At 36.6% G+C, this 26,736-nt stretch overlaps 3 protein-coding genes across 8 annotated transcripts; all 3 read right to left on the reverse strand.

Moving 5' to 3' along the window:
• Nucleotides 1-140: 140 nt before the first annotated feature.
• Nucleotides 141-5,322, reverse strand: LOC125244126. The gene is made up of 2 exons (XM_048154104.1): nt 4,974-5,322; nt 141-1,208 (listed from the first exon to the last, which is right to left on the reverse strand). Exon 2 carries the CDS (start codon nt 1,202-1,204, stop codon nt 401-403), a length of 804 nt encoding a protein of 267 aa, XP_048010061.1. The 5' UTR covers nt 1,205-1,208; nt 4,974-5,322; the 3' UTR covers nt 141-400.
• A 623-nt stretch (nt 5,323-5,945) lies between these two features.
• l3mbtl1b (L3MBTL histone methyl-lysine binding protein 1b) lies at nt 5,946-21,523 on the reverse strand. Of its 6 annotated transcripts, none has more exons than XM_048152498.1 (22): nt 20,726-21,523; nt 18,349-18,465; nt 18,062-18,251; nt 17,900-17,970; nt 17,760-17,803; nt 17,567-17,681; nt 17,422-17,473; nt 16,637-16,731; nt 16,322-16,426; nt 16,071-16,206; nt 15,570-15,661; nt 15,305-15,456; nt 15,135-15,223; nt 13,702-13,787; nt 13,069-13,179; nt 12,825-12,939; nt 12,641-12,740; nt 12,339-12,563; nt 11,888-11,949; nt 10,871-11,016; nt 10,706-10,768; nt 5,946-7,541 (listed from the first exon to the last, which is right to left on the reverse strand). In XM_048152498.1, exons 2-22 carry the CDS (start codon nt 18,457-18,459, stop codon nt 7,413-7,415), a joined length of 2,289 nt encoding a protein of 762 aa, XP_048008455.1. In that variant the 5' UTR covers nt 18,460-18,465; nt 20,726-21,523; the 3' UTR covers nt 5,946-7,412. The 6 variants fall into 6 exon arrangements, with proteins under 6 accessions (XP_048008455.1, XP_048008454.1, XP_048008451.1 ...); XM_048152497.1 differs by having other exon boundaries at nt 17,760-17,818; XM_048152494.1 differs by having other exon boundaries at nt 15,147-15,223; nt 17,760-17,970.
• Nucleotides 21,524-21,675: 152 nt separating this feature from the next.
• On the reverse strand, nt 21,676-26,502 carry sgk2b (serum/glucocorticoid regulated kinase 2b). Its single transcript, XM_048152499.1, has 12 exons — nt 26,253-26,502; nt 25,869-25,917; nt 25,453-25,507; nt 25,171-25,211; nt 25,030-25,087; nt 24,859-24,942; nt 24,644-24,775; nt 23,417-23,529; nt 23,065-23,284; nt 22,824-22,979; nt 22,635-22,724; nt 21,676-22,280 (listed from the first exon to the last, which is right to left on the reverse strand). Exons 1-12 carry the CDS (start codon nt 26,317-26,319, stop codon nt 22,131-22,133), a joined length of 1,215 nt encoding a protein of 404 aa, XP_048008456.1. The 5' UTR covers nt 26,320-26,502; the 3' UTR covers nt 21,676-22,130.
• Nucleotides 26,503-26,736: the final 234 nt, after the last annotated feature.

Here is a 26,736-nt window from a genome sequence, read left to right on the forward strand (position 1 = left end):
AATATGGATATTTTTCTTAAGCAAATGCATTGCTTAACCCCCCCGGAGCCATGTGGAATATGTTTATGATGGATGGATGCACTTTTTTTGAGTTTCAAACAGGTGGTTTCCATGCACTGCCATTATAAAGCTTTGGAGCATCGGGGTGATTATTAATATAACTCCGATTGTATTTGTCTGAAAGAAGAAAGTCATATGCACCTAGGATGGCTTGAGGTTGAGTAAATCACTGGGTAATTTTCATTTTAAATACAATAAAAAATAGGAGTCGAATCGAGAACTTGTAAATTGGAATCAAATTGGGAAATCTGTATCTAATCTCAGCCCTAATATCTTTATTACTTTGACATGAATAGATATTCACATGTGGACCTTAAATGAGGACAACAGATGTAAAAGACTACCGATCCGTTAGCTCTTCTTTGCTCAGTGTCATAAGAGATGAATCTGCAGGATTAGCTTGTGTTAGCTCCACATCTGTTATATATTCCACTCCCATCTTTTTCTGGTATGTCCGTTCAGGGAGAGGTGGAGGCTCTGGGTCTGAGGGGCCAATCAAGCAGTCATTGAGTTTAATGATAGGCAAGGGCAATGTTTCCATGTTTCTGTGATTTTGGAGGGGTGATCCGGTTTCCAAGTTCACCTGACTGGAGCTACATGAGCCAGAGGATGGGGAAGAGCACTTTAGGGTGGGAATTCCCACCCCTTCTTCTAAGCAATGAATGTTGAGTTCAGACAAGTCCAATGTATGTATGTTGGTGTTGGTTTCAATTTGTGAGAATCGTTCTGAATGATTATTCCTATGAGTTTGTACTAGTGGCAGGATCTCCTGGTTGTCTTTATCTCGGTCATGTTCATGATGTTTTTCTCTGTCACGATTTTCATAGAGAACTGTATTGGCACAAATAAATATGAAAAGCCCCACCCCCATGATGACAGGACCAATCAGCTTGAGTTTCTCCGAAGAGGTGCGTCCAGTTGAAACATGATGTGACGTGTGTCGACGGGATTGACTGTTCCAATACCCTACCACAGCGACGCTGATTCCTACTATCAGCAAAACGGCAGCAAACAACAAACAAGCCCCTGGTGCAGATCGCAGGCGCAGTCCACCAATCACAGGCCCTGTATCCGTACTTGGAGGTGGAGTCTTTGACTCTGGGACTGTTACAGCTACTTTTTCTGTGGGATTTACCTCAGACATTCTCCTGGGAAAAAAAGGCAAAAATAGGCTAATGGACTCAAGCAATTCTCCTGCAAATCGTATATTTAAAGGCCAATTCACACCGCACAGTCAAACGCCAACAAATGGCTTTGTCAGATCAGTGTGTTACCCCTCTCAGCATCTGTTTCACCCGACTGAACATGTTCAATCAGCGTTTGTTGGTGTCTGTTGTGGCAGTGTGAACATGACCGTTTTTTTTTTTTTTCTCATAAAATTCTAAATCCAAAGACCAACTTGTTTGTTGGTGTTTGTCTGTGCGGTGTGAATTGTCCTTAAAAAACATGTCTTTTTGTCTTTTAAATGACAATACTGCATGCATTATTACAGTAATCCTAGCAGTTTCTCAGAAGCATTTATTTGTGGTGAAGAAAACTAATCCTTGACAATCCTTGTATAATCCTTTTTTTTTTTTTTTTTTAAGTTCTTTGTACTTTCAGTTCCTCACAGTTTTACTGCAAATGCTGTCTGACATTTCATTTCTACTCAGAGATAAATAAATACACACATGGGTAACACATCTTGCCAACAGGAAAACATGATCAGATGTACTACTACTGAAATGTAAGTGTTAAAATCATGAGTAGCACGTGATTAGGTAGAAAATAGCTATCAGGATGTGGAATCGCTGTAAATTTCTAAGAAACGTTGTTTTTTTCTTCTTCTTCTTTTTTTTACTTTTTACTTCCAGCGCATCTAGTCATGCAGGATATACAAACAAATACAACTTAAACTAGAAGTCACATGGCACCGCAAAAATTTAGCATTTATAAACATATTTTAATCTAACAATATTATTTTATGTAACAATAACCATGCTATACTATTTTACATTTTACTTTTCCACTAAGCCGTTCATTCAAATAAGATTAACTCGTAGGTCAACCAGGGAGGTATTCCAGAAAGCAGGTTATGTGACATACCCGGGGTATGTTTAAGGGTAAGTAAGTGGATAACCTCAACTCTCCGTAAAAACTGAGGTAACTTTCAGGGTATGTTGCCATAGTTACTTTCTCTCTGAATATAACCTGCTCCGGAACAGGTTCTGTTCCAGGTAGGGCTGCACAACGATTAATCGCGATTAATCGTTTGCAAAATAAAAGTCTGTGTTATGTAATATATGTGTGTGTTCTGTGTATATTAATTATGTATATATAAATACATGCACATACATGTATATATTTAAGAAAAAAATTATATTTATATATAAAATATTTATATTTATATGTAATCTAAAATATATATAAATATGTATATTTATTTATACATGTATATATTTTTTTAATTTATACACGTATGTGCATGTATTTATATATACATAATTATTATACACAGAACACACACATATATTACGTAAACACAGACTTTTATTTTGCAAACGATTAATCGCGATAGAGGATCACAGCGATCGGATATGAGTGAGCTCACTTCGACTCAAGTCCTGCGTGCCTGACTCTCTCCACAAAGAGAGGTTTCACAAAAGGAAGGTCATCTTTACAGAAGCATCAAACACAGGCTGTGGAGCCCTGTGCAATGGCAAACCAGCCTTTGGCATGTGGTCGAGTGAAGAGACAAAGATGCACATCAACTGTCTGGAAATGCTGGCAGTATGGCAGGCCTTACAGTCCTTTCTACCACATCTATAAGGATGCCACGTCTTAGTCCAATCGGACAACATGGCGGTAGTATCCTACGTAAATCACCAGGGTGGCCTTTCCTCCCCACACCTCTTCACGATGGCAAAGAGCCTTCTGGAGTGGGCAGATTGTCTCCTGCGCTCTCTGAAAGCAGCATTTTTTGAAGGAAAGGGATGCGCTGGCCCACGATTGGCCCAGCCGTCTCCTTTACGCTTTCCCCCCGATCGCCCTGATCCTTCTGGTTATGATGCACTGCTGTGATTGAAAAAGGCTTCAGTAATCGGAGAAAAGGAGTTTTCTCCACCGCGTCTAGCGACGCAGTACTCGTTCCCATATCTCAGGGAACCGAGGTTACATTAGTAACCAAGTACGTTTTTTTGACTCTCTGTTTGGTGTAATTTTCTATACAGCATCATGGGTAATGTAGTTTTTCACCAGGAATTCCACTGTTGAACATGATTATCTTAAAAATAAGCTAAAATAATGCGGGCTGACGGCTTCAGCAGAATCAAATACTATGGATTAAAGAGTTAGTTCACCCAAAAATGAAATTTCTGTCATTAATTACTCTCCCTCATGTTGTTCCACATCCGTAAGACCTTTGTTAATCTTCGGAACACAAACTAAGATATTTTTGATGAAATCCGAAAGGATTTTTTATCCCCCATAGAAAGCAACATGATTACCACACTCACAAAAGGTATTCTCGAAGCTTCATAACATTAAGGTTGAACCACTGCAGTCACTTTGACTATTTTAACGATGTCTTTACTACTTTTCTGGACCTTGAATATGACAACTATGTTGCTTTCTATGGGGGATTAAAAAAAAAAAACCTCTTAAATTTCATCAAAAATATCTTAATTTATGTTCTGAAGATGAATGAAGATCTTACGGGTGTGGAACGACATGAGGGTGAGTAATTAATGACAGAAATTTTGGAGTGAACTAACCCTTTAACAACCTTTATAGCTCACAGTAGGTCTGTCTTTAAAGGTTTATAAGTAGTCGTTCACAATCTTTCCTTGAAAGGAGTTTTTACTTCCAGAGCCCAACTGTTGCACTCTATAGGGTGGTGCAGGTATGATGTCAGAAACCAGAAGACTAATTTGCTGCTGGTTCCTTCGAGATTTTCCTATTGGGTTTTAGAATAGAATTTTTCGATTTATGTGTAAAATAAAGCCTGTGGTAAACATAACTTGACGATACTTTGACATTTTGTTCTACAACATAAACTCATACACCCAATTCGTATAACACTCTTAGCGAAAACGCAAATTTTGAAAAAGTTATGTTAATTTTTAAAGTAACTTTTTAAGTAACTTGATAAGACAGCTTGGGGTGTGAGTGTGTGGAGTGTACATTGTAGAGCAAAACATCACAGCATCGTCAAGTTATGTTTACCACAGGCTTTATTTTACTCATAAATTAAAAAAACCCATAGGAAAATCTTGAAGGAGCTAGGGGAGAATAAGACTTCCGAAGTTCTGTCGTCATACCTGCAGATGGTTATGGTTTGCTATTGGTTGATCTCATGTGAGAAAGGTTGACAGGTTGTCTCACCCTCACGCCAGTAAACACATCATCAGAGAAGAAATATCTTTGCAAGAAGGTGGGAAAGTTTGATTAAAGATTAGGAGGGCACATGAATAATAATAATAATATTAATAAAGATGTGCATGGATAAATAATTTACAATAAATACTGCAATATTGAAGAGAAAAAAAAAAGATTTGTCAATTTTGATATCATGGTGACTTGGTTTTGGTGAAAAAATGTAAGGTGGAGTTTTGTCTTCTATTGGTCAGACATACAGATAGTCTAAACTTCTGTTGCTAGATTGGGCTTATTAGACTCACAAACAGAATAATGTTATGATAGCGCCACAACATTTACACTTTTGCAGGGAAATCAACATGAAAATGGCTGAAAATATAGCTGCCCTGTAAAACACTTCACCTTTAAAGTAACAAACAGTTTGGGCGTGTCTTCAAAAGTATCCAAGCACATTACCCAAACGCAGTACGTTTTCAGTACACCCTTCTGTTTCATACTCATCCTGAACGTTGACCTACATCAAGTCATCACCTGAAGTTAGTACCACTTTAACTCACCTCAGTTGCTTCTCCACTGGAAACACATCATTAGCTACGGTCCGTTTTAATTGCTTCAGTGACGTGAGAGCGCGCACTTTGCAACGAGTCTAATAACCATGTCGATGATGAAGACGCTCAAATCCATCAGTCTCTAACCTTAGCAAGCGCGCGTATCATGAGCGTGAGGGGAGGCGCATTTACTTTAAACCGGCCAGTGACGTGGGAGTGAGCGAGAGAGAGAGAGAGATACTGTGGTTAGAGGGTCATGGGAACATGTGTGCAAGCCCATTGGGTCCCACGGTGGGCAGAATAACCTATTCTTAGAGTCTCAAGGGATTTAGGCCCATTTCAAGGTTTTTCCTGACTGACTCAGACTGTTATTTTGTATTATATTAAGTTGTTTAAATATGTATTTACATTAGTATGACTTCAGATAACTGTGGGCATTCATGGAAGTTCAGTGTACATTCTGTGGGTTATGAAGTGGCCAGTTTATAGTTACTTTTGCGTTTTCATTGTGTTCAAGAGCAAAAGTAATAATATTGTAATTGTATATACTATTATATTGTAAAATTTATAATAGTATATACAATTGTATACTATTATATCTAAGTTACAAAAGTCTTATTAAAACAGTTTTTAATTACAAAAATAGCTGATAATATGCTAAAAAAAGCAAGCAACAGCAGAACAGAGCACAAAATGTGTGGGTTCGTAATAAAAAGTGGAAAAAGTTTATTCACAGTGCAAAGAGTTTTATTATCAGTTGCTTTATTTTGTCATTTAAAACAGTTTTAAGAAGACTTTTTATTTGCTATCTATTATTTTTTATTACAATCTAATTACAATCTTTTTCTTTCAAACCCAATATGTATAATTGCATTAAAAAAGACACAAAAGTAACTCCTCTGTTTATAAACATGAACTTAATTTCAGTTTTATGCATCTGTTAAGATCTTTATGACAGAAAACAACAAAAAAATTAAACAGTTCTCTTTGAAATTCATATTTATTCTCCGTCGCTCTATCCATTCATCCATTTGGGACTGAAACTCAGAAACACAATCTGTCACACATAAACAGTCTGCTTAGAGAGACATTTAATCTACAAACACACACACACACACACACACACACACACAAACCAAAGAAAACAATCAAAATCTGATACAAACTCATCCTTGACCCATAACACTGTGATGAGGATTTTCTTTAAATCTTGATTTTCCATCACCATCCAAATGCCTTTGCAATCACAATAATCTGCAGACTATTATCTATTTTTATTTAGTATTTTAGCTTCAGTACAACCACATTCCACTTCTTCTCCAGTTTCCGACCCCAACTGGATCTGTTATCCGGCCTAATGCTATAAGAAGAACCTGCGTGTGCGTATAATGACAATTTTGTGAAGCACTGCAAAAACCAAACCATGCATGACAGCGAAGTGATTCCAACATGGCTGAGTAAAATCAGTTGTAGCAGAGCTGAGAATTACAGCTGTATTATACAGCAGGTCACAGATGAACAAAAAGCTTTCGCTCTGTGAATGACGGAACTTAGTACTCAGGAATGCTTGTACAAGGTGAAATGTCAGGGTCTCAGAAGCTTAAAATACACACTCACACACACCCGCTCATTTCTATGTCTAATTCTATTTGCAGTGTCTACTGAGTCAGCACACTGTCCAATTCACTATACAGATTCTTCAATTTACAAATGCATTTTACAAGATTACACATTTCATCTGAAGTAAATACAAACTGAGACATTCAATTCCAGATTAGCCCAGAGCAAGAATTCCCTGACATTAGATGCAAGCACACTTTTATACATTTTTCTCACACACACGCATGCTTGCAAAAGTCACACTCGCACATTCGCGCACACACATACCGAATCCTGCTGCCCTCTAGTGGTCTCAAACAGGCTAATCTGGATTATTTGGGATGTGTGTTCAATTACAAACAAAGGTCTTTTGCATTTTTTTAAAATAAAAATTACATTTCAAGTAAAAGCTCCACCATCATGCCTTTCAATCGTGCCTCTGGCACCAAATGCAATTAGCTGGCATTTTAGCAACCATAAAAGCATAAATATCAACAACGAAACAATCCAGTTTAAGCTTTCAACATTTTAAGGTGCCTCAGTATAGTGTAGTCACGTCTCCCAGAGTCTAATATGAATCAAATGATCTGTTTCAAAAGAGAATATCAGACCTAATATAGAGCGAGTGCAGAGTGGGAGGAGGGGAGACGTCAAATATTTATCAGCCTTAAGAGATGTGATTTTTCCGATCACACACAGTTTGTTGGATCGGCTGATTTTCAATGTCCGTCAGTCATAAATGAGACCAATGATTGAGACAATCATTTGTCAGTCTGCTGGACACATCGGTGGAGGCAAGAGCAACTTTCAAACATGTTGTTTGATGGAGCAGCAGTTGCTTTGAGGTGCCTACTCTTCATCTGCACTCTTCAGCATGAGGATAGAGTTATAAATTTTGAGAGCGGGGCCGAGCTTGATGCTCAGGATCTTAACGATGTCTGACTGAGTAAGGAGCAGGAAGGCCTCGCCATCAATTTGCTGTAGGAAAAAGAAAAAAAACAAAACATATTCACTTAGTCCGAGAACAAAAATACAGATTTGTGCTAAATGATCTTTACTTACACCACCGTTCAAATGACAGTCTATTTATACATGTAAAATAAGAATAAAAATCCATGTTTAAATATATCATTGCATATCTTAAATAAAATGCTGTTAATGCTATTTACTTACTATTTGTTTTAATATTACGTACAAGCTGCGACTGTGCAAGACGTTACTCCATGCCGAGAACACAACTTCACGTGACTAAATGGTCGAATGTATTGTAATTTGTTTAACCAACATTATTAATTAAACAAGGGCCTGGGTCTTTTTTTATTTCTATGTATTTGTGTTTTGACATTGAGATAACTTTATTGTGCAATATAGCTTAAAGCACAAGAATGCTTGATTTCAGACTGAATTTAATTTACTAACTGTCAGTAAAAAAATAAGAACAAATAAATGAACAGAATAAATATAAAAATGTAAGTTTTTTTCATGTCTAACTAGTATTTAGGTACAGAAATACTACAGATATTGAATAAACTGTAAATTAAAAACAGTAAATTCAGTGTACATTATAAACCTTAAAATTAAAGCCACTACAGTTATTCAGTGAAGAGCAGTGAGTGATTTTCTCTTTGTCTTTTGTTGTTTGATTAACATTAATGACAGACAGCAGCAGGTTTATTAGGCTGCTGTCACTTTAAGAGCAAATTCAGAGATCTAACATACTGATGTTTTCTCTCTCAACTGTTTACATTCACTTAACCCATTTTAGCCCACCGGCAACTATAGTTGCCGCAGTGTATGGTTGTCATTTTCCTTTTGTAAGTTTTTTTCTAGATGTTTTCCATGTTTTATTTCTCAATGACATGCAAGAAAACATCCAAATAAAGGATTTCAAGAACAAAAAAAAGATATTCACTTCCTTCCTGTGACATGGGGGTGTCAACTTCCAGCCCCTACTTCCAGGAAGCATAGCGAAGGCAAACCCTCCCAAAGAAAAGTAATTTTCATGTTAATATTAAGAATTTTTTGTTGACATATATCTATGTAATCATGAGGGTCTCTAGAATCAACCAAACAAAACAAATCTTACAAGAGATCTATAGTTTTTTGTATACTTAGTCAAAAGTCCAAGCGGCAACTATAGTTGCCGGTGGGCAAATGACTTGTAAGTACATATATCATGGGGAAATGGGGTATACTGTGTTTAATGGGTTTATAAATCTTGTTTAGTGCTTTTTGCTTTCATAATATTTTATATTGTTATATATTATATATTGTTATTTGTTAATTAATTTATTTTTAAATTTATTTATTTTTTGTTTGTTTGTTATATGTGATCCTGGACTACAAAACCAGTCATAAGGGTCAATTTTTTGAAATTAAGATTTATACATCATCTGAAAGCTGAATATATATATAAGCTTTCCATTGATGTATGGTTTGTTATGATATGACATTTGGCCAAGATACAACTATTTGAAAATCTGGAATCTGAAGCTGCAAAAAAAAAAAAAAATCAAAATATTGAGAAAATTGCCTTAAAGTTGACCAAATGAAGTCCTTAACAATGTATATCCATTCACAAAAAGAATTTTTTATATATTTACAGTAGAAAATGTACAAAATATCTTAATTGAACATGATTTTTACTTAATATCCTAATGATTTTTGGTATTAAAGAAAAAAAAAATCAATAATTTTGACCCATACAATGTATTGTTTGCTATTGCTACAAATATACCTGTGTGACTTCTGACTGGGTTTGTGGTCCAGGGTCACATATAGATGTATTTTTTTCTAATGAACAATGTAATTTAATATTTTAATTCACAATGCTCTGTTGGAGCAACTTAATGGCTGCACTTTGTTCTGCACTATGTTCCACCACTTTAAAACAAACGGATTTGTTGTTTGTTGTGTTTTCATATTCAAGAGATTATAAGCTAGATGCAGCTTTTTTGTGTTCACATCGAATGTTCTTCAACTTTGATTGATCTGTTGATCTGTTGAAAGCAGTTATTTTGAGTTAGATGCATAAATGTTCTCCTCCTATTCAAATTTTACATTGAAGGGGTGCATACAACATATTTGCCCACCGGCAACTATAGTTGCCGCACATTCAAACATGTTTTTTAAGAAGAAAAACAAAAACCTGGGGAAAATAAATGCAGAACATGTTCACATAGGACACTATTAACAGGACTATATGCATGAAACCATTCAGAAAAATTTGGGCACAAATGGGTTAAGGGATAACCGATTTTATTTACTCGCCAAGACGGCCATTTTGATTCTGTGTGTATTTGGCCATTTAAGCGCACACAATAAGCCGCAAAAAAAGAACTCAATTTGGTACTTGTGAGCTGTTTGCGAGGCAACTTTATGTGAGTACCGAATGGTTTAAAAAGACTTAAAAATACATGTAAATGATAAACTTTTGTGACAATACACACTGGTCCAATTAGGAAAGTGACAATTCTGTCTCAAAACGCAAGCGAAAGTCTTTATCGCATGCAGCGTGCAACTCGCTTGTAGTGCAGATGCAATGTGCTGATGTGAAGCCATATATGAGAGAGAGAGTGAGGAAGAGAGAAGACGTGACACTACTGAATCACTCACACTGTTTTAAAATTACTGAATTGATCTGATATTCTGTGTGGATTCATTTACTCCTCTAATCATACTTGTTATAATGAATACGTTTGTGGGAATTCCCTGCATTATAAGTGCGAAACATGCAGGAATGAGTAAAACTATGCACAATATCTGCAATCCTGCTCCAAAATTCAGGCACTGATTAAGCATATATTCTATTATATAGATATCTGTGAAACAAATTTCCATGACTTTTCTAAAACTTTCTGGGTTATTTATTTTACCAATACTTTTCAAGGCTTGGAAATTGCTATTTTAAAATTCCATGACTTTTCCAGGTTTTTCATGACCGTACGAACCCTGCTGGAGTAGTGCTGAAAATTCCATCACAGGAATAAATTACATTTTAATAATTAAATTGAAAATATTTACTATATTCAAATTGTAATAATGTTTTTACACTATTACTGTTTTATTGTATTTTTGATCAATGAATGGTAGTGTAAATTACACTGACAATCACAATAAAAGTTGATGTTTTAGTTATTTACCTCCTTCCTGAAGGTGGCAGCATGCTCTCTGCAGCCAGGCAGCCCTCTTACAAAACTTGCAACCTGAAAAAACAACATTGTCAAATAAGACCCCATAAAAATAAATACGTTTAGAAGACCTCTTATAAAACCTAAGTGAATTTTTCTAGAATTAACAAATGCCACCTCTTCTGTGTTCCACTTTGCCACTCTCTTGGCGGTGAGGCCCAAAGCTTCAGGCAGCAGTTTGCCATGCTTTTCCCAACACAGCTGAAACCTTGGTGGCTCCCATCCACAAAACACAGACTCATGCAGGAACTGCTGAAGAGAATCTACAACACAAACAGACTTTAATCATGACATGCCTTGAAAACGTTCTCATGTCAGTCAATGACAAAGAGTCCAAAATAAAGAAAATTTTACTAGTTGAAAATACAGGTGTCAAGTTCTTAGAAATGTGCTCTTTGTATTCGTGTAGCTTTCATATGGTGTTGAACATTTTGAATGAAATGTTTAAATGTAGTATAACCATCAGTAAATGTATTAATATTTTTCTTACACCCTGAATATATACGAGTGTAAACATCTTAATCATTATTTAAAAAAAAAAAAAAAAAAAAAAACTTTCAAGTATATTTTTCAAGGCACAACGTTTTCAATTCATAAATATTTCACAACACATTTTACTTTACATATCATGAACTAAGCTTGTTTTATTATAAAAAGGTCAAATTACCTTATTGACCTTGACACAGTCATGACAGCATGCATTTCTGATATCATTTTCTGTTTTGTTTTTCTGGTCATGTTAGTTGTCATAGCTTTGATTTGGTGGACAAAAGTGGGTAAAGCAGTTTTGTTAAAATATTTTTGGTGTTATAAGAAATAACAATTATAGATTAATTCATTTTTTGAATGAAGCTTTTTTCTTCATTAGGTTATCATATGTGTGACTTTATTCCCCCCAAAATATCAAACTTATTTTAATTTAGAAATTAAAAATATGCACTTCATAGATGAGGTGTATTCAAGTCATTATATGTATGAATTTTATCTTGAATGTATTTTTGAATAAATTAACACATCCAGGCAAAAAAACAAGCATCACTTCATTGACCCATGTACAAAAATTCTCAGAGGTTATGGATTATCCATAAAAAAGCAAATTAAGCCAAAATATATCAATATCTGTAAAATCTGTACCTTTCCCATCACTTTCCTGCTTCACTTGGGGTGGCTTGACACATTTGGGAGCGCTGGCAGATCTAAAGGGATAAGAAAGAGATAAAGAGTGAATGTGTGTGTGCATGTGTGCGCTTGTTTTCATGATTTATGAGGACAAAAATTTGTATAATGACACGGGTATTGCACTGGAATTATGGCGTAAACATGTTTTATGAAGACGTTTTATGAGTCCTCATATTTAAAATAGCTTAAAAAACATACTAAACAATGTTTTATTAAAAATGTAAAAATGCAGAATGTTTTTTGTGATAGGTACGTACAGTTTGAACAGTATAAAAACCATTACACCTATGGAGAGTCCCCGTAAACCATATATACAAGTGTGTGTGTGTGTGTGTGTGTGTGTGTGTGTGTGTGTGTGTGTGTGTGAAAGAGAAAAGTAAAACTGTACATCACTGCTGACACTCACACAATGTGCTCACGCACTGGCCGAGCTTGTGGACAGGTGTCTGTGGTGGTGTCAGGGGGGTCTGGGGTGCTGGCGCTGAGTGTGGGAGGGTGCGTCTGAGTGAGTGTTTCAGCACGGCGGTGGCGGGGGGGTCCACTGAGCGTGACCGGCCTCTCCCCGCTCAGTCTGTCCGGAACCAACCCATCCTTATTCAAATTCAGATCCGAGTATGGACAACTCACCGCCCTAACAATGGGAGAGAGACTCGTTTGCATTTGAACGAGCATTTTGAGTCGTTTTGTAACAACACATTTATAACTTACGTGTAGTGTGTCCCATACCGAGGTCCTCGAATGTGTCCGACTCCATTGCATCCTGGGGTAGGGCAGCCTTGTCCTGGGGGGACTGGAGAATCTCTGGGACCTGATAAGATTATGAGTTTGATTATGAGCCTGGTGTGGCCATGTGCGGAAACACTGTATATATGTGTGTAGGACAATATTTTACCGTTGGGGTGTTGTAGAGGATGACCTGTTTTTTGACACCAGCCTACTGGGTGCAGTTCTGGGCTATCGGCATCTAGCCAATAATCATACTCCTCACTCCAGCCATCAAAATGGATCTATATATCAACACACAAAGGATTAGTGAATATATACGAGCTGTACTAGCATATTAAATAATGTATTTCCATGTTGGTTTCTAATTAGACTAAATTCATGAGACAATACAGATTAATTTGTGTGTAAACCTTAATTCTGTGGTCTTCTGTATCAGAGATGGTGGCGACACGGATGAGCACGGCATTACGTTTGTCCACTGCCTCCAGCTTCATCCCAACTTGGAAGCCATGTGGTGGTCTCTGGATGGCCAAGGATCAAAGGGCATTTAGAAAACAAATTTTTTAAAAAATGAAATATATTAATAAATAATAGATGCTTAAATCAAACATATGTATAAAACAGCAAAATATGTAATTAATATTATTTATATTATCTTTTTAGGGAGCTTTTCCTCACCACTGTCACGTTTAGATTGTTCGCTATTTTTCTACATTTATTTGTTTATATTTATTATGAAAAGTGCTATCCTAATAAATTATAATTGTGTAGAAGATTAAATTGTTAAACACCAAATATGTATAAAACAGCACATATGTCATTTATATTGTAATTTAATTTATTATGGTGTTTTTTTTCTGACTACTTTTGAACCAGCTCAAATGTGCTTTATTCTTTGTACATTTTATTTCTGTGTTGTACAGGCTCTACTTTTGCATCACACCAAATACTAGGACCTTTCAAAAGACATTTTACCAATTATAAAGGACATTAAATGATTTACCTACACCTCTTGTGGTTCAGAGCGGTGAATCAAACCTCACCTGTTTAAAGGCTCTGGCTGGTGCCGCTTGGGTTCCAGTTTCTTCAAGGTACTTTTCCCAAGAAAAACTCTTCGGTTGCTTATACTCTAAGACACAGACATAAACAAACTTCAAATAACTTTTAAATAACACTTTTTGTGCACATTAGAGCTTGTTTAAAAAAAAAGAAAAAGAAAAGAGAAAACTCTAATCCTTGGGTTTTCAAACTGGAGTCCAGGGGCCACAGGGGGTGCTATGGGGTCTGTGAAAATGCATCAAGTGCTATACTAATACATTTAAATTAAATAGAAGATGTTAGATACATTATAAATTGTACATTTTTTCCTTCTAATATTTTAATAATTTAGTACAATGACATATAAATGAAGACTTCAGATGCAAAAGGCTCTAAATGCCATCTGAAATTTTCTTCTAAAATGAGCTCTATCAAGCTCATATGTTTAGGTTCAGTAATTTCACTTTAATGGCAATTAATAGGTCCTTTTCACTGCCATTAAAGTGAAATAACTGAACATAAACATACAAGCTTGATAAAAATTCTCATTTTCGAAGAAAATTTCAGAAGGCACTAAGAAGCTTTTGGGTGGGCATCTTAAGGGTGCGTTCACACTTGTAGTTCGGTTCGTTTGGTTCATTTGATCTGGACCAAAGAAGAAAAAAAAACATTTAGTCCTGGTCTGATTAGCGTTCAGATTGGCAATTTTATCACCGAACCAAAAGATACCGAACCTTAAGGCATAGTGATACATTCACAATGTGATTGGTCGGATTTTATGACGTACTGCCTATTTTGAGACGGAACATACCGAACATCCAAAACAATGTTGTGTGCTGAGGTAAATGCGCTCGTTGTGTGTGTAGCGGTGCGCAGCCTGCATGTGGTGGTATTTTGGCCAGCTGGGAACTCGTGAAGAGCTTATAAAATGTGTAAAGTAGTCAAAACAGCGGCGGGAATCCATCCGTCACACACACAAATTATCTGCTGCATGGAGACATGCGTCTGATGCCTGTGATGGGCAAACTCGCGACTATGACAAGAAAAACCGACATGCGTGAGGATTCTGTCCTTTTTAGGGTCTCATCTTCCTGTTTTTGGTTTGTTTACATGTCTTTGGTCCGTGTTGCGTTCATATATCATTCGAACCGCACCAGAGTTCGTTTGGAAGCGGACCGAGACCCATCTTTTCAGCGGTCTTGGTCCGCTTGTTTGGTGCGCACTAGGGTTCGGATGGCAGCGTTCACATATGTTCAAATGAACTGCACTAACCGAGCAATCGCACCAGGGTTCGTTTTAATCAAACCAAACATGACAAGTGTGAACCCTAAGTCTTCAAATGTTAACAAAAAATTTATCTTTATTTCAGCTGTTTCTCACACACTATATAAGAAAATTCAATAATAATATGTAAAGGTAATGTAAATGATGTACTGACTTAGAGCCTGACCTGCAGGAGTGGTGAGCGTTAACTCCGCCTCCTCACAGTACCCTACTGGATGAATGTAAGGACTGCTGGCATCACACCTGAGAACAAACAGAATACATTTACAACCGCACACACTCATGGGGATGCTCACTTGCCCAGCATTCTGCTCACTATCTTACCAATAATCATATGTATCATCCCAGTTGTCAAAGTGAATGAGGAGCCGGTTGTCGACAGCAGCAGCAATGGTTGCTACGCAGATGAGTGACGGGTTCTTCCTGTCCACGGCTTCCAGCTTCATTCCTGCACGGAATCCTGATGGTGTGACTGACTAAATATGGAAGATAACACATGGTTAAAGAAGAAAGCATGATCTCCTGGAACACAAACTAACATTGAAATATCTCTTATTCTCTTGAAGTGTGTGCGTATGAAATGACATACTGTATTAAGACTCTTAAAGAGATGTTTGGGGGCCAGTTGACCCCTACAGTTCTTTACATATGTGTTCCAGTTAAACTCTCCATCTCTGCAACCTGTAAGCAAACACACAAATAGTAAAGAACAGCATATGCAATACATTTTACTAATTCTTTTAAAATAAATGTAAATATTCTAACAGCATCTGAATAAAAAACTTCAGTTTTGTCATTAAAAAACATGAATTATATTGAATTATATTTATTATTTATAAATAATATTTGTATAAATCACAATACTTGTAATTACAATACTATTACTTCCATGTTAAACTTCAGAATAATCATCATTCAGAGTGAATATTAAGTTTAAGCTTTAGCTTTAACACCTAAAGAAACATCTATAAAACAGATCTAGTATGTTGCAGAAAACAAAAGTAAAGCTCTGCACAAAAGCTGTTTTGCATGGTGTATCCTTGACAACAGGGTTTTCTTCACAGTACATATTTATCAGTACATTAAGCACCTTTTGGAAGCAATAGCTTGAGGCCGGTTTTTTCACACCAGCCCGGCGGCTTCACATCCCATGAGTCAGCATTTACCCAGAAGTCATAGCACTCAGGGTAACCATCAAAGTGAAGCCGAATCCTGTAGCCTTGCACCTGGAACAGAAGTCAAATATTTCAGAAAATACACTTTTTTTGTATAAGTGCAACTTAAAAACTATATTTAGTTTTGTGCTCCTAAAAAGAAAAAGTAACATTTGACCCTGGTTACCTCTGCAACAGTCAAAACACAGAAAAGAGCAGGGTGACAGGGGTCCAGTCCCTCTAACTTCATGCCAACTTTAAATCCATTCCTGCTCTGAGGAAAAGACTGGTGCTGTATTGCAAACACACAAATACAAAACTATTAAATTTCATAGATGTCATGCTTTTAAAAAAATCTCTCCAGCTAAAAAGCTGTAACACTTTTTTCTAATGACAAAACTGAATTGACATCAAACTTACCACACTAATCAGGATCCTAGCCATTCCATGTTTATTTTATGTAAATGAACAGAAATACAGTTATACATGCTGTGTGTCTCACCTCCTTAAAAAGTTTCAAGGGAGCGGCAATGGCTCTCTCCTCCTCCAGATAAGCTGACCAACTCCAGGTTTTCTTCTTAACAGGAGGTGCTGTCACTATGGAAACAGCATCACAAACAGGCACTTTAGATGGCTTAGAAAAGCATCCAAATGGTTATACAAAGAAAAAAAAATTATAAAACATGGAATGGATGACAGTCTGAAATTGACTGAAAATATAAAAGACACAATCGAATCAGCAATATAAAAATATTTTGACTATATTATAAGACTAAAAACTAAAACCAGACAAAGTGAATTTAAGCATCACAACATTAAAATGTATAGTATGGATAAAAACTTGAGTTAATTATGTGATCGTTAAACAGCAAAGGTCATTTAAATGTAAAAATGAGCATACACAATTAAATATTAGATGATATATATCCAATATATACAGTACAGTCCAAAAGTTTGGAACCACTAAGATTTTTAATGTTTTTAAAAGAAGTTTCGTCTGCTCACCAAGGCTACATTTATTTAATTAAAAATACAGTAAAAAACAGTAATATTGTGAAATATTATTACAATTTAAAATAACTGTTTTCTATTTGAATATATTTCACAAAGTAATTTATTCCTGTGATGGCAAAGCTGAATTTTCAGCATCGTTACTCCAGTCTTCAGTGTCACATGATCCTTCAGAAATCATTCTAATATGCTGATCTGCTGCTCAAGAAACATTTACTGGTTATAGCACTGGTTATATTTCCATGTGTGTGTGTGTGCTAAATGAAAACTACCAACCTAGTCTAGCAACTTTAGCCGCTCGTCTTCCCTTCGAGGATTTAACTTTCTCCTGAAAAACCAAAAAATAAAATGAGCAATACAGTAGCACATCCTGTTGATATTGAATGTATACTCTTTTGTGTGAAATATGTGTGTGTATTACCTCTTCCTCCTCTATGTTGTCCTCCTCTTCATCTCCAGATTCCATGAACATCTTCTTCTTCTTTCTCACACGTTTACCTAAACGCTCTCCTTCAAATGCCTCAGCTGGGGTTGACCTGCACACGCAGAAGAACTTATAAATACACCATAAACAGTGCTACTGGCAGACCTCTATAAGCGCCAAAAACATGTACCTGCCACTGGTGGGCTGCACACAAGGAGCGCTGCAAAATTTGCCCTGTAGGAAAGACTCCTGTGAACCAGAGAGACCACAGGACCTGCAGTTTGCAGTCGCCTCAGTGATGGGAACAATGGCATTGGGCACTGTACTCACGCTGGGGCTTTCCACAGTGCTGGGGCTCCTAGTGTTGTTGCCCCCGGCCTGCCTGTGGGGGTCAGTGGAAACTGAAAAAAAGAGAAATTGAGTTCTCAAAAATAAATGAAAGAGCAAATTATTCCTCTAGTTGGTAGAATTATGTGAGTTACATGTACTCACCCACAGCATTTGTCTGAAGGTCTGTATTCGACTGAGGCTTTGCAGTCTGATTTGAAGTTTTGTTTTGCTCAGCGGAATGACTGTTGTTGGTGCTTGTAGTTTGAGGCTGTGGGCCTGTAAGCTCCGCCTCTTTAACTTTGGGCTCCACCTCTGTGACAATCTCCAGGGTGCCAAATTCAGTCATCCGAAACTAAAAAATGACCAGATTTTGAGAAGTTTCATTAGCACATATTCAAAATAATCCCTCTTATCACTCTTTATGCCTCAGATACACTAAATGTTTGTACCCGAATGTCACTTCCAGGCAATGTGGCTATGCCGTCTTTCCAGTCAAGAGCGCTCATCATGTCAAAATCGGCTCCTGTGGCAGGACCATCACTTGTAGATGTCTCTGCCATCTTTTCCTGCAAAATGGAAGACAAAAGAGAAAAACATATTGTCACAACATGGGCAGATGATTGAAGTAAGCATCTTAAAGTTAACCAAACTGTCAAAAACACCTCTAAAGGGCAAACAAACCTTTAATGTACACAAGGCCCCTCATTGTCCACAGCGATATCTGAAGGCCCCCAAGCCCTAGTTATGTTTTTTAAAACTTATTTTAATCTATGTACACTCTTAGTTTCTTAAAATTAAAAAAGTAAAATAGTTATAATTAAAATTTAAATAATTTAATTTCAGGACTCAAGAAGTTTTAAGAGCTGAATGTTATTTGGGGTTTAACCAATGAACTTTTTCAGTCATTCATGATTTACTGGATTATAGATTTTTTTTTTTAACACAATTTTTACCAATAAAATATTCTAGAACGTGGCATAACTAGTAAAATGTACATCCAATATAAAAATGCACACGGCATTTTAATATTTTATCATGTACATAACTTTTCCAGCTCTATAAATAACACTTTTATAATTAGACTTCCCCATATATCCAAGTTTTCCAAGACTGTGGGAATCTTGGATCTTCAAAAAAGAGAGGGATGAATTAAAATAAGCAATATCTTGATTTTTTGTTGTTTCCTCTTATTTTAATGCTTGTTTTAAATTATTTTAAGCCTTGAGGCATTTTAATTGTTGAGGTCCCCTTGGAAGTCTGCTGAGGACACCTTGTTGAGAACCACTGCTTTACAAATAACTGCATTTTGGGAACCAAACATGTGCTGTGAGTGGTATAGAAATATTCGAACGCAATATAATGCGAGACCAAGATAAAATGCTGAATATCCAGAGCTGTCTGATAAAAAAATGACTTGAAAAAAATGATCACTGTAACGTTACTCAGTCTGGATGTCAGTGGTCTTCATAGGCCTAATCATAATCATTTCCATCTTGCAAAAGGGTATGAGAAATTCACTAAGGTGTTTTTAAAAATGTAGATCAGCACACATTGTTTTACTAAACAAAACAAAACTGTCGTTTTCAATATTCAAATATGACGACCTCGTCTCGAAAATCGTGTTTTGACTGCGGCTGATGAAACAACCGCAACTCGGGATTACGAAATAGCCGCGCGTCGTTTGTAGTTTCACCCAATTCCGCTAGGGGGCGACTGCTGCTCGAGGTACGGATTGCACAAGCACTTAAACGAGAACAAAAATATGTATTTCTGCATAGTTATGATGATAATTTTTATGGACTAGCTAGGTATACAAACTCACACTGACACACTTAAACCACTTTGGTGGTTATTAATGGAGGAAAGCGATTAAAAGTAAAGTTAGACGAACAAGTTCAGCTTTTCCTTGTTTTAAAAGAATCTCGTTAAATCTGAGCTTTAAAAGAGCGCGGATAATTGTGATGACAAGTTAAAACGCACGTAATCACGATGGATTTGTTTTCAAAGAAGAAAGTCTTTATTTAAGCACGTTTTCATTCGTATACAGCAGGCAATAGTGTATTAACGTTCTTGATCTGTCGTTTATCATAAATCAAAATTTATCAAAATTATACAGGAACGACGCCCCGCAAACACCACCCAAAAGCTCGTCTATTTATTATAAAACGTTTGTTTGGGTATTTCAAGTGATGACTGAATTTATTCTGAGCATAAATAAAGTGTAATGCGCGAGCGCCCATTATTAGCATTCGACTGACACACAAAATGGCGGAGGATAGCAAAGGGCCGCCGACACGTTTAAAGTATGTAAATTATAACAGTTTTCTGGTCTGATTCACGTCGCACGGACCTTCAAACAACACGGGAAAGCCAAGTGTACAACTTGTTTTATTAAAACGCAATGTTTTCCCCTCCGTCAACAAACTCCTTACTTTCCCCTTGTCACGGAATGTCGTTAGCCCGACTGATAGCCCCGGCTAGCTGTAACATTAGCAGGGCAGCCTACAATAAACCAAATCAACAGTTTCACCTGCATATCCAAAAGAAAAACATCCCCCGAGGTACTTTGAATGAGTTGTCATTCATCAGTATATAAACATAATAACTCGGGTGCATGCAGACCCGCGGAAATAACAAATTGCATGCTTTTAATTTCTTCTGCACAAACTTGTGACTTCTATTTATCTTTACGGTTTTTGAACATCGTTGAAAATAGTCGCAATGGTTGAAAATTGTTAAACAAGAAACGCACTCTGTGTTAGTATCATTGTTTACTGCGTGGGTGACGACATTAACGTCATATTTATTGATAAACGTGCAACTCACCTCGTTTCTCTCTTAACTCTTATTTAGAGCTGGATGGTGGCGTTATTGCGCATGCGCCAGTCGATATGTGTCTGTCCAACTTCTACAGCCCCGATAAACTTCATCATCACAACATATATTTGTGAGTGATGATCTTAATGTGATGAGGAATCAGGGGAACTGAGCCTTATTGTCCTTACGTGACCCCAGAATTGACTAGTCTGCGATACCCGTTTCAATCGGTGCTTGTTGCGCTAAAACAATCGAAGGCCTTATTATTACAGATATAGAAAATGGGTTTGATCCACTTTACGTTTTTACGCACTTTAAACAAAAAGAGATCGCTTTGTAGTATTCAGACGGGGTCCAAATGATTCAGTGTTAATGGAGTCCTGTAAGTGCGTGCTCACTGTTTTCAGAGTATGATTTTGTATCTGTTCAGTTTACAGTCATTGTAGCGGCGATCCTCTGATTTGATTTCCTGTAAAAATCACGTGTTCAGGTTTTACTCCGCAAATCAGTTTTGAAGGGCATACTTTGGCCATATGCAATAAATAGTGAAAGGCAGAGCTTATTCATAAAACAACACTGTGTCGAGCTACAAACTGAAGTTCATAATGTTTAAATACAGTGTTTTGACAGCCGCATTGTGGCAAGAGTGGCGAAAAGGAAGACGGTGAAGACGCCACAAGATGGCGCTGTGAGCTTAAAAGTGGAGGTTCTTTTTAGTGGTTGGCACGTTGTTTGTAAAGTCGGTTTGAGGCTAATCCAGGAAGCAGAACATTGTTGGCATTTATAAAAATGACGCAAAGTAGTGCCAAATGATACATTTAAATGATCTGTGTGCTTCTTTGTGACCCAGATGCTACTAGGTCTCGATTGCGCGTGCACAACTGTGATATCTGTGATACCTTATTTCTTTTTCACAAAAACACGACCTTTCATAATAAAACATACTTCATAAGTATACATTAGCTTAAAATAATTTAATTGATTCCATTCCAAAAACTGGACATTCTTTTAACTGATCATACAATTTCCTTACAAACACTTACCAATTCAATCTTAATACTGTACACTAGTACATTAAGTACATTCATTACATTCTTTCGGTCTCACAACTTCAAATCTCTTTTATAATCAAACATCTGATGCAACCTGTAGTCTCACTTCATCTCATTACAATATAGTACAGTCAGAACACCACTAAACATTGTATTTCTGTGCAAATAGTTTTTTTTATGAAATAGGGCTAAAAAAGAATTAAATAACATATGAATGTTAGGAAAACACAGTCACTTTTCCTGATAGAAACTTTGTAGTCATGTGCAAAAGCATTGGTCCAGCTAACATAAAAATGAACTGTGTTTAACATCATTAGAAACATGTTCCGACAAAATGTCTATTGGTCTGACAAAAGTTTGTCTTAGTGTCCACGAGTCAGTGAGAGAATGTTTTCATTGGTGTAGGTGAAACCAGGAAAGGTTGCTCCAGACTCCTCACATGCTCCTAGTGAGTGTGGAACAGGAAGTTCTGTAAACCGAGGGTCAATGTTCGTGAGGTCACCAGGGCCAGACTGAAATGTAAACATTCAAATTATTTACACATTATTTTTATAAAATAAGCTCATGTCATGCAAGCACACAATTTACTCATTGCTTACATTTTTTTCTTCTGTGGAACACTAACAAAATATATTTAGAAGATTTTTTTTCCCCCTGTATAGTGAAAATAAACATTTTGGAACCCACTGACTTTCATTGTGTGGACAAAAATAGTCTGTTTGTTTTTTCAAAATTTCTTTTTTTGTGTGTGTTCCACAGAAGAAGAAAAAAAGTTTTACTGGTTTAAACAGTAAAAATGTTAATTTTTAGGTGAACAATCCCCTTAAAGACAAATGTGTCAATAATAATAATAATAAAAAACTTACCAATGAGGGAACGAAAGGAGGAGAAATTTTCTTTGCAACAAGATCATCCCAATGAATAGATGAGAAGAATGGATGAGACTGCAGCTCAGTCTAAAAGCCAAAGAAAGGGCAAAATGACATTTAGCCACTCGCAAGATACACAAATTTCAGATTGTGTGATTGAATGTGTGTGTGTGCTTGTTGGGTTACCAGGTCACGTTTGGCTCCTAGTCTCTTGGCCCTGTCCCTGTTTAGCAGTCTCTTCAGCAGATCTCTGCCTGCACTGGACAATCCGGGTTTTAGTGCCAAAGGCTGATAAATAATATTTCTGAGCATATCAAGCCGATCTGCACTGTAGAAAGGTGGCTGGAATGAGAAAGAGTCTGTGTAAATAACACCTGTCTACCTGTATTATTTATCTAACTGAGCATTCATTGGTGGGTTTGTTTACCAGGCCATAGAGCATTTCATGGAGAACAGCGCCCAGACCCCACCAGTCCACAGTCCTGTCATACTCCTTCTGCAGGAGAACCTCAGGTGCTAAGTACTCCGGGGTTCCACAGAAGGTTCTGGTGGTGTCACGTCCACTCACGCCCTCCTTGCACAAGCCAAAGTCAGTCAGAACCACATGACCTGCAGAATCCAGCAGAATGTTTTCTGGTTTCAGGTCCCTGTGAGCATGTGAGAAAGATGGATTACTGTAAATCTGCTGAAAGTTGGTGTTCATTTTGTTCTCACTAAGCACAAATGAATGGGCTTATCTGCTTTATACAGGCACAGATATTTCAGAAGGGTGTTGGTACCTATAGACAATCTTCAGGGAGTGTAAATATCCTAAAGCACAGGCTATCTCAGCAGCATAAAATCTGGCTCTGGGTTCTCCAAACACCCCCTCTCTCTGCATATGGTAAAAGAGCTGCAAAAATGAAAACAGACATTCATTAAAATGATGATACATACAAAATTGTATTATTTGGATATGCCACAATAAAACACAAGCCTTTTGTCTCATATAATTTATATGAATATTTCATAAATTGTTCTGTTACTTAGAACAGTGATTCTCAACCGTTTTGTATGAACAGAATTATTAACAGAAACTGTGTAAAATCAATTAGCCGCAATTCATTTTGTGCATGTTCTTTAATAAAAAAAACTATAAATATGAAAGAAAAAAAGATCATTTTAGATATCATTTCATCATTTTAATGAAGTTAGATGTTTTAGTATATTAATAATATTTATGTTAATTTTATTAATAATAAGATATTAATTATATGGGAATAATATATTAATTATCCCTTTGAAGTTTGCTGAGACCCCCGACTCCGTGGTTGAGAACCACTGCTTTAAAAGCTCAATTTCAGTTAGACTAATGCAATAATTCATCTTTTTTAAAATGTCTTGTACTTTTGTTCCTGAAATTGCACAGTCTGGTTTTGCAAAGATGGACTAATAGATCTAAGTAATGTGACTTTAGGCTTCGTCCACTACAATTGGCCTCAGAGTTCTTCAAACATTGGAGATACTCAACTTATTGATTTGATATTCAGTTACATGTTGTGTTATGTATATTCAGACAGAGATAAGAACTATGCGAAAACCAGCTATTGCTGAATTACAACTGCAAATATTCTGATAATAATCTGATAATACGATAATAATATCTGATAATCTGACTATAATCTAATGTTCTGATGGGTAATCCTATTATTGGCATCTGACTTGAACCTTTGACCTAGATTCTTCTCCATAAACATGTCCAGATTCAAAGCTGTGTGTATGTGATTGTGTCTGTGCCTACTTAACTATATTTCGGAGACAAATATGTACTTAGAAGTAAGCTAAATCTGACAAAAACTCCTTTTGGAGTCCTTATTTGTAAAAACAGTATAGAAATATAGTACATAATGTTTTTTTAATGTATAAAAGCAGAACATTTTCTGTTAGGGTTATGTTATAATACTCAACTATAACATAGAACAATAGAAGTCAATGGTATAGAACCCCATTTAGATAAGTAAACATACCTCTCCTCCACATGCATAGTCCAGCACTAGATAGAGTCTGTCCTTAGTCTGAAAGCTGAAGTGGAGCTTCACCAGGAATGGATGATTAAGAGTCTTTAACAGCACCCTGTGCTCACACATGACATTTCTTTCCTGTAAAAAACAACACAATTAATACATACAGACACATTATGAGTCAAATAATTATACTAATACACTCATACAGTCATACTCACCTCTTTCCTTGTTAAAATAACATGTTTCTGTAAGACTTTGACTGCGTAGTATCTGCCATTTTCCCTGTGTGTGGCCAAGAACACCTGAATAAGAACAATTAAACAAGGTTTGAAAATTTTTTATACGTTATAGAAAATACAAAGCAGAGAGTGTCTCTATAATCATTATACCTTGCCAAAGCTTCCTGTCCCGATAACCTTCAAGTAGTCAAAATCAGCCGCAGATACCCTAAAATCATATAGAAATAAATATTTATGTGTACTTGTATGTGTTTGTGTCCATATAGAGTGATAGTTGAGCACCCCGCTTACCAAGATTGAGGCTCCTCTGTTGATAGATTACTATAACAAACCTGGGAAAGAGATCAGGGATAGAGTCAGCAGCTTACTCCAGTGACATATGAAACCTCACCACAGTTCACTTCACTTCCTGTTAGTAGGTCAGCGAGTACAGCAACTCAAATCTGTGCAGCTGACTTGACCTTATATTTCTGAAAGGACTGGAGACCTTTATTAATACTTTAGCTTAGATATTGTTAATCTGTATGCAGGCCCAAGACTATAGTGGACATGTACTTGTAAAAGTTCACTTACAGCTGCTGCACCATCTTCCTCAGAAAGACTATCTTTGGGTCGCAAGAAATCCATCCTGGAATGAGAAAAACCATATCAGAGAAATGCAGGTGTTTTTAACAAATGTAAAATCTTTAGTTCTAGCAATATTCTTCTAAAGTTGCCCCAAAGTCGCCCGACCCCTATGTAACAGCACTTGGCTATTGGTTTCACTTTGGAATGTTGCTATAAGTAGGTCATGGTCTTAAAAGTGCACTGGTGGTCTGTCTGAAACATGCAGTGCAATTTCAGTCATTCCTGATTTTTAAGCTGATCTTTGCAGAAATAATCATATAACGAGTCAATTTTCTGAACTCTGCACTGGAATTCATACAGAGCCATGTGCTGCTTCACTTTTAGCTCATGCAATGGAAAATGATGACTAGGACAAAACTCACTGTCGATAGATTGGGTGGCTGGATCCAAGCTTCTTGTCCTTGATCAAAGCTGAGAAAATAAAATATTATAAAAATATGTTAATGAGTGAAATATCTGCTGCATATAGTGGATATAGAACAAACTTTGTAAGACTGTTCAAATCTGTATATTTAAGCATTTACCTTTACCTTACCTTTAAATTGGTTTACATTTTAAAAATAAGCAAATTTCCAAATATTTAATTTATATTGTGATAGAAAGATAGATAGATGTTAAAGTATGAATAAAGTTATATAATACAGTTATTGTGGCAAATTGGTTCTGCATTATATCTGACCTATCTGGTCAAAAATATGAATTTGTCTCTTCTCATTAAAGTTTAAGGAATAAGTATTTGAGCTTACCTGTAAAATATGAAACTATTCCCTTCATTTTTGAGTAAGTGACGGGACTTTTATCTTTTTTCACCATGTTTTCGACGGGAAAGAAAGCCCTGGTTGACAGCTGTGAGTTGTGAGTCCGTCGGTAGTCTGCTGTCTTACCGGTCAGTTCTGGTTGAGCGCTGCCTCATGAGGGTAAACCGTGACCGGCTATTTTTTGCAGGACACGTTGTTCCTCCCAAAAGCTGTGACGCCACTGCGCCCGTTATTCGTCAGATAAGACACTCGCTAGCTTGGATAGCGCCCAGTTGAACTCTCGTTCTCTCTTTTCAACATACGGGGTCTAGGCCCCTTAAATCAATCTAAGTTTTTAAATTTCAATGGCTACGAAAGTTACACGGTTGTTAGAGGTCGCTAAATAAACACGAACAAAACGTTATACTGGGGAGGTATAAAAAATATAATCACAAAAAGCTTTGATGTTTTGTTTAAATTGACGATTAGCTTG

Source organism: Megalobrama amblycephala, linkage group LG13 (assembly GCF_018812025.1).
Source record: "Megalobrama amblycephala isolate DHTTF-2021 linkage group LG13, ASM1881202v1, whole genome shotgun sequence".
Classification (NCBI taxonomy): domain Eukaryota; kingdom Metazoa; phylum Chordata; class Actinopteri; order Cypriniformes; family Xenocyprididae; genus Megalobrama; species Megalobrama amblycephala.